The sequence below is a fragment of the Patagioenas fasciata genome, chromosome 5 (genome assembly GCF_037038585.1).
Source record: "Patagioenas fasciata isolate bPatFas1 chromosome 5, bPatFas1.hap1, whole genome shotgun sequence".
In the NCBI taxonomy this organism is placed as follows: Eukaryota; Metazoa; Chordata; class Aves; order Columbiformes; family Columbidae; genus Patagioenas; species Patagioenas fasciata.
In genome coordinates, this window is record NC_092524.1 from 13,096,023 (window position 1) to 13,109,424 (window position 13,402).

The 13,402-nt window shown below is 36.1% G+C and overlaps 1 protein-coding gene across 1 annotated transcript in view; it reads left to right on the forward strand.

Moving 5' to 3' along the window:
- Positions 1–13,402, forward strand: part of PDE3B (phosphodiesterase 3B) — an 88,411-nt gene that overhangs the window by 54,487 nt on the left and 20,522 nt on the right. The window contains exons 2-4 of the mRNA XM_065840159.2: positions 7,411–7,461; positions 8,405–8,653; positions 12,683–12,825. Of these exons, the coding sequence (XP_065696231.1) occupies positions 7,411–7,461; positions 8,405–8,653; positions 12,683–12,825 (443 nt within the window). The remainder of the gene's footprint in view (positions 1–7,410; positions 7,462–8,404; positions 8,654–12,682; positions 12,826–13,402) is intronic.

Consider the following 13,402-nt stretch of genomic DNA (forward strand, 5'->3'; position numbering starts at 1 on the left):
GTAAAATAAACACAACATTTAAAAATGGTTTTAGGTTTTGGATGATGGTAGAAGTAGTACAGAGAGCTGGGATACCGAAGCAACTGTATCGGATCAGAGCAGTAATCCACCTAGCACTCTTTCTTTTCTTTGATGGTGATTAGAACCACATGCTCTAAAGGAAAATGCTTATACTGGGCAATTAAAGGATCTGCACATGGCAATTTTTTTTTCCTCTGCCCTCCCTCCCCCAGTTGCCATAAATTACTGGTTGGCCTTTACTCTGACACATAAGTCTGACAAAACCTAGAAGGAACAGGAAATGACCTAAGTGTGGTTTTAGCCAGTTTTTTTTTCTTTACCTGCACAAGAAGAAAAAAATCCCCTACTTTCCCTTAACAGACAAAAACACCTTTTAGAACCCATTTGAATAATTTGAAGATGTTAATAAATATTAAAAGGTAAATCAGAGCAAACATAACAAGCAAGAAGCAAACTGAAAACTTTCTACAGCAGACAAAGTAGAAGCTGACCTGCTGATACTCCTGGTTACAAAAGCAGAAGTAAAGCAAAAACCCAACCAAATAAAAAAATACTTTTCTGCTTGCAGGAGTAAGATTAATATGCCTGCTGAAGGCTTTTTTGAAACTTTAGCACAGCAGTGGAGCATTTTTGCCCTGTTTTTCTATCTGTGCTGAGGACGAAGTTACTGGAAACTGTAACTGAACAAGTTAAGACTATAAAGAGACTTGCTAAAGTTTACTTAGCTGCAGGTGTTGTCCAAGAATTGTATTTGCAGGGAAGATGAGCATACTGTGGAGTCTGCTGAAAATATTATGCTGAGCAGACACCTGTATGTTCAAGCGTTGTTCTTATGTGTCCAGCCAAATATGTTGCAGGTACTCTTCAATGCTCATAATAGAATTTACTAAAGCAATTGAGTAGAAGTGAGTCTTTTTCCACTGAAGGAAGATTTTAGACTTCTTAAAAAGTGAAGACAGCACCTTTTATGAAAGAGTTTAGTAGAATCAATGGCAGAGTCTAGGATAGGGGATCTGACTGATTCCTTCAGTACATGTATCCAAACCTCAGAACCATAAAAGCACACTCAGCTTTTTTTCAAAGATTGTGGCTATCTGCAGACTTCACAACCTATTTACCATTTTACAGACTTGGAAAAGTAATGTATAGAGTCAGGAAGTGATAAGTGTTAGGATTCCAAAAATATTCTAGTTTTTTCCTGTCCCATTTATATTCATGGGAAGGTTTAGTGGATGTAGAAATATTATCATGACTCTAAATGCCTTAAGTATAATATTGAATGATTTTCCAAGTGCTGTATTTTGTCTTGATTTCAATAAGCTGCTCAAGTGGCTGTTGGTTTAACCTGCAAGGTTTCACAACAGAATGTGGTCTGTGTTATCTAAATAATCCCACCCCTACTTTGAGATAATTCTTTGGTTGCTTCACCTTTAGTCTCATCCTTAAAAACATACTGTTTTTCAAAAACTACCTTTTCTATATAGAGAGGGAAAAAATCCAAATAAATAAAACAAGACTTCCAGGTTTGTATACTGCTGTGTTTGTTTTTGTATCATTAAATTACATGGGTTTAAAAAGCTAATTGATTGTAAGTTGCTATGGAAGACCAATTTAGAAGTAGAAACAATGAATCTAGCATAAGTCTTGATTGAAAAGCAGTCATGAAAAGAAATGAGTATGTAACCTTTTTCATATTTTACAATAAATCAGTTTTTCATCTGGTTGTAGAATTTCACTTTTGAATGAAGTGATTTTTTAGAGAGTTGATTTCTGAATCAAGTTGCTATGGTGTTGGTTTCATTGTTTAGCTAATTCTATGCTTGGTTGCTATGGAAATATTTATTTACGGAGCTACTGCCTAATGGTGTCAAACAGATGCTACTAGCAACTAGGAATCTTTTAGATTTGATCAATGAAAGACTCAGTCAGAAGTAGAAACTCACTTTTGTACCATTTTTCTCTCAAGATTTTGAAGCATGGAACATGAATGGGTGGTGTCAAAGAGGGCAAGTTTTCTTTTCTTAACAAACATTAATGCGCATGGTGAATCTTCTGAATAGTATCATAATTGAAACTAAAACTTCCCACTGACCTAGCTTAGGCAATCGAACCACAGTGTTACAAATCTTAACACTCTGAACGGCCTCAGATGTGTGCATTTCAGCTTGGGGTATGAGACGTATGTTATATTCCAGTTTTAAAATAGATTTTTAGATTTCTAAGCTCTGAGACTTTTTTTTTTGTGGCTGTGTATTTTAAATCTCTACTTAAATATGAACATGGTCATTAGTATAACTTTGCACAAACACAAGGAATTATTGAGTAGCTAAGATAATATGATTTTCTCTTTTGTAAGTTAAATTATTCTGAAAATATCATTACACAGTTATCTAGCCAAATACAGTTGGAGTTGAGCATTACAGTTTTTTAAAAAGAAGTCTAAAAATGCTTAGTGTACTTTTGCAATAACTTTGGTGGTTTGTAACTTGAAAAAAGTAAACCCCATAGGCTTTTATTGCACTCAAACCTTTAGAAGTTTAAAATACTCCTCCAACATGACTTTAACCAAATGGAGCTGTGGCACTCATGCAAAGAAAATCCAAAAGAACTCCACTGTCCATGGCATCAACTTGTTTCTGAAAGACACATCTGTGACAGGCCCTGGAAGCACTGGCTGCACCATGATAGAAAACACAACTTTTAGACAGAAAAAAATCATTAAAAACAAAACAAAAAAACCTGAACCTCTGCTGATTTTTGTTGACTGTCTTCTCCCATTTCTCATCTGTTTTGAGTTTATTTAGACTGTAAGCTTCTCGGATGCTTTTTTTCTTTTTCTTCGTAAAAAATAATATTGCTTGTTCCTATTGCTGTTTGAACTTTAAGCTAAATTAGAGAAGATCTTTATTACTGTTACCTTTTGTACTTTTTTAAACAAATGTTTCTCATATTGCTGACAACATGTGCATTGCAAAAGTGCCATCCTTAAGTTTTGGTAGTTCATGGGTTGATATTCACCCATCAAGGCCTTTGCCTCTTTTTCAGTGAATAGATGGATTGTGAACAATGTCGGATAAGTTGATTCTGAAATTCTTGTGTTCAAATTGTGTGGCAGTTCGTCTGGAGTATATGAAATACTGTTTTCATTGTTTGAGAAAATATAAACAAAGGGTAATATTGATTACTACTGTTGATTTTCCTGCATATTTCCAGTAAGTATTTAAAATCTCCTTAGATTTAACTGAACATCCATAGATCTAAATACAGTGTTCATTCTTCAGAATAGCAAGTCTGTGGAGAATTTGTTGAGCTTTAACAACTTTTTTAGCCTTAAAAGAAGTATTTCCAGTGATTTAAATTCTCTCTGTTGATACTCCTAGCCTGTTTTGAGTGACATGTTTCAGTTTGACCTAAACCCATCACTGGCTGATGGCAGCCAAATTGGAGAAGGTCACTTGTACTTAAAGGGTTTTTGTAAGCTGGTTTGTCTTCTTTTAATTGGGTTGAAATGTATTTCACAGGCTAAATGGATTCAACTGTTATAAGTAAACATAATACAGTCCATGACTATTAAAGAACAAGGCATAGTACTGTGTTATGCGTGGTTTTCTTTTGGTTTGGATTAGGCAATTACATAAAATGAGGAAGGTGTGATCATTGCTCTTTGGATGGACCAGGAGAGTCAGGGGTTAGAGTCAGGCCGTTGTGAGAACTTCTCCTTCAAGCTAACTGGTACTTTGATATACGTGGTTATGGGGTGAGGGCTACATATTTCTCACCATTTGAGAGTTCATTTACAACATCAGATGCATTTTTTATTTTCAGAGGAGCTCCCAGCCATTTGATCACTGTGATGCTGTCACTGGCAGTGGGTGCTAAAAATCCGAAGTGTGTGAGGTGCTAAGCGGAGTTTTAAGTTGTAGTTTAAAACTTTTATGATTCGAGTTCCTCCTAGATCAGGTGTTTCTTGTTGGAGGAGATGAGAAAGAATGTTATATGCCATGGATTACAAAATCTTGGTATTACAGAGTACAGATCTTTCTGCAGCAAGTCTTATGGTTGCAAAATCAAAACTTGCTGAAGCTCTGCCTAAGACCTATTCTAAGGTCTGTTTGCATTAAGTCAAAATAAACTGTATCCTTTTTATTCCTGTTGTAAGATTAATGCAACTCTGGGAATACTTTGTAACTGTTGATGATCAACAACAATTAATTAAAGCTTTGACTGCTAAACTGTCAACAAAAATAATGCTGCTTTTTTTAGTATTCTAGATTTAACCTCCAGGCTAATTAAGCTAAGTCCGGTAGGCAGTGAGAAACAAAGTACAGTTTCCTTACAGTTAGTTTCTGAATAGAATGGTAAGGACTAAATACTTCTTTAAACAGTGAAGTTTTTGTAAAGAAGCAGAGTTTATAAGTGGTTAACCTTTAAAACTGGCACCCCCCCTTGTCCCTCAAACCCTTTCAATTCTGCAGAAGGACTGTTAAGGAATATGCTGCTGGTTTCTGTTCCTTTCTCCCGAAACTGGTTTTGTGGGGGAGGCTTTCTGGATTTGAGTGCCATCTTGTGGGGTGTTGTAAGCAGCTAAGAAAAGTTGACAACCTCCCTTTCACTGTTAATCTGTAAGGATCTAGTTAGTATAGAGATGTACCAAGTTGTGTTTATCATGGAAAAATACTCATTGTATAGTGATCTCCATTTTTCTCGTTGTGCTTAGTAGAAGAGATTGCTACTTCGTGCCTAAAATTTTCATCAGCTCATTTTAATTACTTTGATGTGTGGCATGTGGAATGACCCCTGAAAGTTGTACTGTTGATATAGACTGTGGTAGCCTGCTAGCTGTGTTAATATACTACACCTGTCTTGTCTCAGGAGATATGACTTCTAATTTGTGGTCATGTATAGTGAATTAAAAAAAACCCAACCCAATCTGGTGGCAACATACAGGTAAACTTAAGTTTTGTTTATTTCAAAACTGTTTTAGTTTCTGTGCTGTAAAATTGGTATCAGTGGAGAAGCTTAAGTCTTCCAGTTTAAATGATAAAATTTTCAATCATTAATCCAAGTTGTGAAATTTTTTGTTCAAATAAAATTGTGTATAAAATGTTGCCATGCCGTTTAAAATATCAAACCATTATTTGCATTGGAAATAGACTTTCAATGAGCTGTGCATGTTATTTTACATTGTGTGTACTAGGTGAATATGGGACAGAAGATACAGTGGTTGTACTTTCCATTGAATATTTTCTGTCTGTGCAATTTGAAGCCTATTTCTTTGCAATAGCAGGGTTAAAGCCAAGGTGAAGGTTTTGAAGTTTTTTTAAGTCATACGTATTGACCCCCACAATTATAACAGTATAACTTATGTCAGTGTGTGTGTGTACGTACATGTACAGAACAGCTCCCGATGGCTTAAAGGATGAATAAAGGAGGTTGCATCAGTAAAATCAGTTGCAGTTAAAGGTTTGGTACAGAAATTTTCTGGAGTTAGCAAGAGCGTAGGTATTTTATTAAGATATTATACATGACAAAATTAGCTAACATATCACATATTTAAAAGAAAAATAAAATATCAAAATTGCTGGAGTAAGGGAAGCCTTTTTTCTGTCCCTTAATGGAGGCTGCAGGATTGCGAGCAAGGTGATGCAGCTTGGTGGACCGTTAGTATCAAAGGTTGCTAATACAACTAACAAAACTCATGTGGACATCTGATCTTTGTTGCTGCTTGAGTTAAAATTAAATGAAGCAGATTAATGCAGCCTCTCTGTCCGCACTTAGGGGGACAGAATGAAACCGAAAGATTTACTTATGTTTGAAACAGTAAATAAATGTCAATCTGGAAAGAGAAACCTGAGAATGAAGAAAAACAAAGAAAATCTAATCTGCCCAGGTGGAAAGAAGAATCCCTTCTTCTTTCCAATGATCATGCTAAAACCAAATGCATCACGCAGAAGTGGTATGGCCAGATAATTTTGGTCATTATCTTAACATTTGTCACTGCCAGGCTAACAGTCATCTCACGTGCTTACTTGGGAATAAATAAATAAGTAATTAATCTAGCTACCATCCTTTATTTAAGACACAAACCTCAAATTCTTAAATTCTTAATTCTTGATTTAGAACTGCTTACTTTACTCAATATGACTTTCTGGTATAGCATAGCTTACTCCCAGTTTAAGCACATGCTTAATGAGAGAACACTTCTCATAGCAAGCAGATATCATAACTATTAACTTCAAACCTGGTTTAATGGTATCTCTATGAGGATAACAGAAGAGAAGGAATCTTTAAGTGCCACCCTTGCCTGAGTATTCATGACATGTCAGCCTGTGTTTCTTTATCGACACTTCCTGCACATTTTGCTGGACAAATGCCAGCCTGGAACATTTTTTTTTCTCCATGAAAGAGCTGCTAGCCTTAGAGGAAGAAAGGCAGTCATAGTTCTCATCTGTAAAAATAAGTAGAAGTTACAGGACTGCAGAATATGAACTACCAAGTGCAGTTTTGGCACTTTATTTGTGCTCTGTAGCTATGGAAAAGAGGAAAAAAAGGCTTGTCTTTATATTTGTTTAATTTTTGAATGCATCTTGTGCAAATGAATTCATTTATCAGAGAATAATTGGAAGCTGTCAAGAAGTCACAAAGACTGAACACTTTTGAAACAAAACAGACATCCGAATTTCATTTCTTGGATACCGTTTTTATTTTTTGTCAGTATAGAAGAAAAAATAAGTGAGTGCTGTTGACGTACTTGAAGCTGATAGTATCTTCAGATTGTGTTGCTGACGTTCTTTTGTGGGTTTGGTGGGTTTTGTGGAGTTTTTCAGAACATGTAGATTTGTAATCATATTCAAGCAAAACCTAACAAAACCTCCTTCAAGAAAAGGCTTCTTAAATTACTGATTTTTAACCTGAGATATGTGGGAGCTTTTTGTCTTTTTAAAAAATAAATTAAGGTAGTACTTTCTGCACTGTATTTACAAAATTGCTACTATTTTACTGGTTCTGGAAAGAAAAAAAGTACAAAATATATTGGAGGTTTTAGGATAGATTTGATTTTATAAGTTGAGTCGAATAGAAGCAGGAGTGCACTGTCACCACCTATTTAGTGTACATGTTAAATTATTTATAAACAATCCAGAAGTATTGAAATAAGGCCATATAATTGTTCTGTCATCAGGTTATCTCAGTTGCATGTAATTTCCTCAAACTCTTCTTTAGGACTTTTAGCAGGTAGCATTAAGTAAGAAAAATGGCGAAAGTTACACATAAAACATAAAAGGGGAAGCATTTTATATTACATTACATACTCAAGGTATATTTCATTGTTGGTTTTCAGCATTAACATATGACCTGTTACTCTTTTGGGTTTTTTGTCTCTCTTAACAGATGATACTTTGGGACTGGGATTTGAAGCAATGGTATAAGCCCTATTACCAGGTCGGTATATTATGAACCTAATTATTCTTTTCTGAAATGTGATTGACTACAGAATTCACTGTAAATTGCCAGACTGCAATTTTTCTGTTGATCTTTTGTTTACCTAAATTATCCTAGGTCTATGTAGCAGAGACTTGATGTCTACCAGTTCTGACCAAGTTAACAGGGATCTACTGTCTGTGGTATATATGGGAACAGTGTCATATAAGGTGGCAGCGTTTTTTGATTGTTTTTTGGGTTTTTGTGGTTTTTGTTTGTTTTCATATTGGTTTCGGGGTTTTTTGGTAGGGCGGTTGGTTGGTTTTTGTTTTTTTAAATAGCCATTAGCCTAAGGTTAGGGAGCAATTCTTCAGCAATGTCACCAAACTCAGGTCTACCAGGTTCTCACCTTTTTTCCTGATTGCTTCTTTCCCTCTGCCTTCCTTGTATCAGTGGTGGCATCTAATCAGATATTGCTGTTCCTGTTCAGAGAATTATGCCAAATAAAAACTAATCTCTTTTTGGCAGAATTGTTAGGATTTGTTTCAGTAAAATAAGGGTTATGAGGCTGTGGAAATTGCATCTCTACAAGGGGCTTACAACAGTTTTGCCACAAAAATTTCTGTTGATATCATTGGGGGAGATAGAATACTAAATTTAATTTCGGGACAAAGTAACAAAAAATTGAAATGAAAACATCAGTACTGGATCTTTATTTTAAACAGAGAATCATAAACTGAAAGCTAATGTTGAATTCTGAAGTATTTTTTGAGTGAAAAAAAACCCACAAAAATTGGTGTCTGAATATGTCTATGTATGTATTTGCTTTAAAAGAAAACTACTTTGCATTGATTTTTTAAATTTATTTTAGAAATTTGCAATGGATAAGATGCTTATTTAAAACTTAGAATACCATGAAATATTTTGACATGTTAATATTTTGCAACATTTCCATCTATTCTAGAATGCTGGCAGTGGAAGTGGAGTTGATCTTTCAGTAATAAATGAGGCTCGGAGCATGCTAACAGACCTCCTGACTGACCCATCCCTCCCACCACAAGTGATTTCTTCCCTTCGAAGCATTAATAGTTTGATTGGTGCTTTCTCAGGCACGTGCAGGCCAAAGACTAGTCCATTCACACCATTTCCCAGTTTCTTCCCTTGTCCTGAAATAGAGGATCCTGCTGAAAGAGGAGAGCGGAAGCTGCTCAAGGTAAAATGACTTCAATTTTTATTCATGTGTGTGTTGCAATTAAAAAAAAAAAAAATCAAGGAAAATTAATCTGGAAGGTATGCTCCTGTATGGATAACAGCTTCTTTACTGAGTTCTTGTGAATGACATTTAAGGTCAAAAGCGAGCAGCTGTGAAAACACATTGAATGAAATGTAGATAGGTACTAAAATGCAAATTCAAGTGGCTGATGGATAGACCAGTAAAAGCACTGGTCTGCATTCTGAACACATGATTTCTCAAAATAAACACAGGATTAAAAATACTAAAAGCAAATATAAAATGAAGATGTTATATTTTCATGATACGGCACAAACAAGGCTGTTCTTGATTCTCCCACATTCTTGATCTAACAATTGCTGTCAGTGTGGCTTTTCATAGACTATTTCCAAAGAAATTCACTTTTGTGAACATCAATCTAGCCATCAGATAAAAACACATCAGTTTTGTGAAAGGAAAAATATCTCTTCGTGTTATGTGACCCATGTGTAAATCTGCTGTCACTTCTCCATTATCTAGGGTAAATAAGTGAAAGCAAGAATGACCCGTCAACATGATGGAAAAACATTCAAATATAGAAACTCAGCTGCAGTGCAGCAGAATGAATAATTCTAAGGTAGCCCAGTATTGACAAATTGAAGCTATTTATTGTGGAGGTTGGTCTGGGATGTCCCTGCCCTGTAGTTGTTTCCATTTCCAGGCAGTGGGCAGCTTTGCCCAGGCTGATCAACTCGTTTGTATAGTATCTTGGGGCCAGATAAACTGTCTCAAACAACACTCAGCCTGTGAAATATCTGTTGGGAACCACTGTCAAGCCAAATGCTTTTGGGAAACAGCTCAGTTTCTACAGATTGCTCTGTGGAAGATCTTGCAGGATTGTTACAGTATGAAATTCCTTGGAATGTCACATGGATATCTGCAGAGATCAGTTGGGCAGGGATCATAATCATTCAGCATATGGGTTTTTTTGTGGATTTTTTTTTAAATTGACGAGGATTGGTATACCAATGTGAAAAATATAATTTATGTGAATGTGGAAATGTAACTTATGATTTTTAAAATTTCTATATAGCTAGTCAGAAAAATTTGAAATGGAAGACAGTCGTTGCTGAAGCCTGATTATAAAGATTATATGACATTGAAAGATTATGTATTTTCACAGCTGTGCTCTTTTCCTCCTTCCTGAAAAATAACTCTTCCTTTAAGTTTGGGGGTTTGTTTCTGTATATTAATTTAGCAGGTGGATAAAATAGTGCTTGTTACTATTAGCGAATGTAATGCTTAACTTTGGTATATGTTTAGGGGTAAGCCAAAAGGTCTAATCCTATGTGTGTTGCAGTAAGAAAGAAAAAGATTTCTCTTTCTTTAAAAAACCAGGTAAATCAGCACAAACTCCAGATTATGACACACCAAAGAAAATAATGAAAAGTTATTTCTTCAAAATGGGACCTTTCAGACTATATTGAAAGTTTCACATTTTTTCTTTTCCTGATTTGGATTATGAAAACTCTTCTTCATATTTCAAACAAGTTTTTTCTTTGCTGAGGATGATGTACATCTTTATTTCTCTTCCCTGACCAGCGTCCAAAGTGCATTCAGTTATAATTTTTTTTTTTTTTTTCTCATGATGAACTGCCTGCTCTCCTTGTTAGGGGAAAAAAACGAAAGCAAAAAACCTCACAACAATAACAACAAACCCTAAACATGCCAAATAAACAAACAACAACAACAAGAAGAAAAGAAAGAAACTGAGACTGGGCTTCAGAGCTTGGGCTCTCAATAACTGGTTATCTAATACTAATTCTTCACTCTGAGTTGGTAATCAGCAACTTGAAAAGCATAAACTACCCAGTTGGTGCTCTTCACTGATCAGTCTCTTTAAATTCCTAAAAAAGAAAAGGGAAATCTTAGTCAGACAAAAAACATCTCAGGGCTGCTCTACAATAGACAGACTTTTCACTTCTATCATAATAGAACTGTCCCCAGATGTCCTAGTGTATGAGTAGACTGCTTGCCAAATTTTTTGATTTCTGGTGTTATCAACAGTCATGATTTTAACACTTTTCACACTTTAGGCAAGTAAAAGTTATCTAGGCAAGCACTTGAGTGTCCACATCCCTTGTCTCCTAGCATTGTTATTTGCTGGCAACTGAGTCTTTTATAATAACTTTGATTTTTGGTATGGCCTAAATTTTGCTTCCAAAGCAACTTTCCCCCTTTGTATAGTGATTACCAGTGACTTTGCTAGCATAGAGTGATCTGTAGTTTCTGAGTATTTCGCTACCCATGGTTTGTTTATTCTTTGCTGCTTTATCTAGTAGGGGAAAGTTCTGGAGATTTGTTATATCCTCAGTGTTCACTTGTTCATAGAGCAGCCGGGAAGAAGAAGAAGAGCAGGTGCTGTGGCTTTCTTTCCATATTGTGCTAAGGTGCACTTGTTTCGGGGAGTGGACCTTTCTTCTCCGATGTTGGGGATCTGGACTCCCAATATTTTAGGGTTAGGCTGATGTGATCCATCGCCAGAGAAGTCCGTTCTAGCCTGAGAGCATGACCACTGTGGGATAGCACACAGAATACGCTCCTCCGGTCCTCTGGCTGGTTAAGAACTGCCACATGTTTCTCTGAGTGATCTGGTGATCTTATTCTGCCTGTCTGATTCCACCTTTGTGGCTGTGACCACAGCTTTGCAGCAAAGCAAACAGAGTCAAGGGCTCAAGGCAGTCTGATTCTTCAGGGTAAGAGACTACTCTTTTGTGTCAACACCGTTTCATTTTTTTGAAATGTGTAATAGCTTTGTGAGTTAAGTATGATCTTTGACCACATGATGAAGCTTAAAATTGCAAAGTCATTATTTCTGCAAGACTTCCAAAGTGGTAGTATCCAAGGGTCACCTGTCTACCTCCTGTCCTCACACATGACCCTGCAGACCTTACTCAATACTGCAAATATTGCTATGGATTTTTCGTTTTAAATGTTTGGGGTTTGGTTTGTGTGGTTTTGTGGGTTTTTTTTGTTTGTTTGTTTGTTTTTCCCCCCACCCCCCGGCATCCTTGTTTACTTTGCAGGGTCTGATTATACACATCTGTATTATGCAGAAGAATATTCCTCCCTACACCCTCTCCACCTTCTTCTATTGAATGGCCAAATCTAGGGATGAGTTAACAAGTGGTTTGTGGGCTGAATGCAGTTAGAGAGAGAGATTTTTTTTTTTTGCAGTTTCAGTTCAGTGATCCTATCCTTTCTATTAGTTAGGTTCTACTAGTTGCTATTTAAATATGGATATATGTTTCTGGAGTATTTCAGTAAGGCAGAGCTAATAAATCCTGAGATATTTCCATTCAGGACTGCCTGCGTGCCATTGCCCTGCTTTGCAGAGGACTTTGTTCAAGTACAGTGGTGACTCCCAGTGTTTGGGCTGCAGCGTGCCTCAGCTAACGCAGCTTCCAGCCTGGGAGTGGTGAGGTGCCTCCAAACTTTCCTGGGTGTTGTGGGGCTGGTACGAAAACAGAGAAAGAGCCTCGATGAACAAGAACTGACCCTATGCATTGTGCATCACCCTTTCCACAAATTCCACGATACTTGCACTGCCAGTATTTACCATCTGAGTTATCAAAATCTCAGGCTATCCTGAGAACTGGAGACCTGAAGGTAGTCAAATGAATGGAATGTGTAGAAAAAGAATCCATAATCCTACAGCAACTATTTCTAGAAGATCTCAGTTTTTAAAAGCTCTGAGTAGTAATTGTTGGACCACATGGATTTCAGAATAGAAGTATTTTTACATATTTTTATTTGGGGAAAGAAAAAATATATGAAAAATAATTTCTAGTAAGAAAAATAATTTGATGGCATCTGTTTCATTTTCTTGAGGAGTAAGACTGAATGTAATATACCATACTTACAGTTTCACTATAAGAAATTTACAGTACATAGCCTTCACAAACAATAAATAAAAGTTTAGTGTCTGTTTTTAATTATATAGATATTAACCATGGTTAAATTCCTCAACAGGGATTAAGTAGCAGGAATAGCCTGCCAACACCACAGCTGAGACGGACTTCAGGTGTTTCTGGCATTCTACCCGTAGAATCAACGTCTTCCAGATGGGAACGGAGTAACAGCAAGAGATCTCATCAGGAATATAACACATCAAGGTAAGCACTTAGCCACATCTTAAGGGCAATAATAAATGTAGCCTTTCTAAAATGTTCATGTTTGTAATGTTGGAACTTGGCAGTGGAAGCATTTAATGTAAAATCTTGTGAATTAAGTCTTCAGATTCTGCCAGCATAAACTGGAAAATATTTCAAGATAATTATATACTATACTTCATAACTCTGTTTGATCTCAACTAGAAATGAGGTCATTCTGAGGTTGAATGGCATGCGCTCTCATTATAAGTAGGCCTGCATATCAGTTTTAGTAGGAAATGAAAAAAAGTCCAACATACACGATTGCTAAACAAACCCATTTAACCTCTAAATGTTTACTGACTTCCTCCTTCTTTTTATTTAAAATATGCATCACTTTCCAGCTTCCACATACCCAAGGATTTGTTTTCTAATTGTAAAGATTATATAACTTTCTTGCATTTGGTAGCCACTGTTGTGCGTATTGTGACATTTATTATTCTTCCAGTCATCAAGCAAGCAGTAAGGTAGATTAAGTCATCTCTACTTATTAATGAATACGGTGCAAACAAAGCTTTCGTTTCCAGAATTAAGATTACAT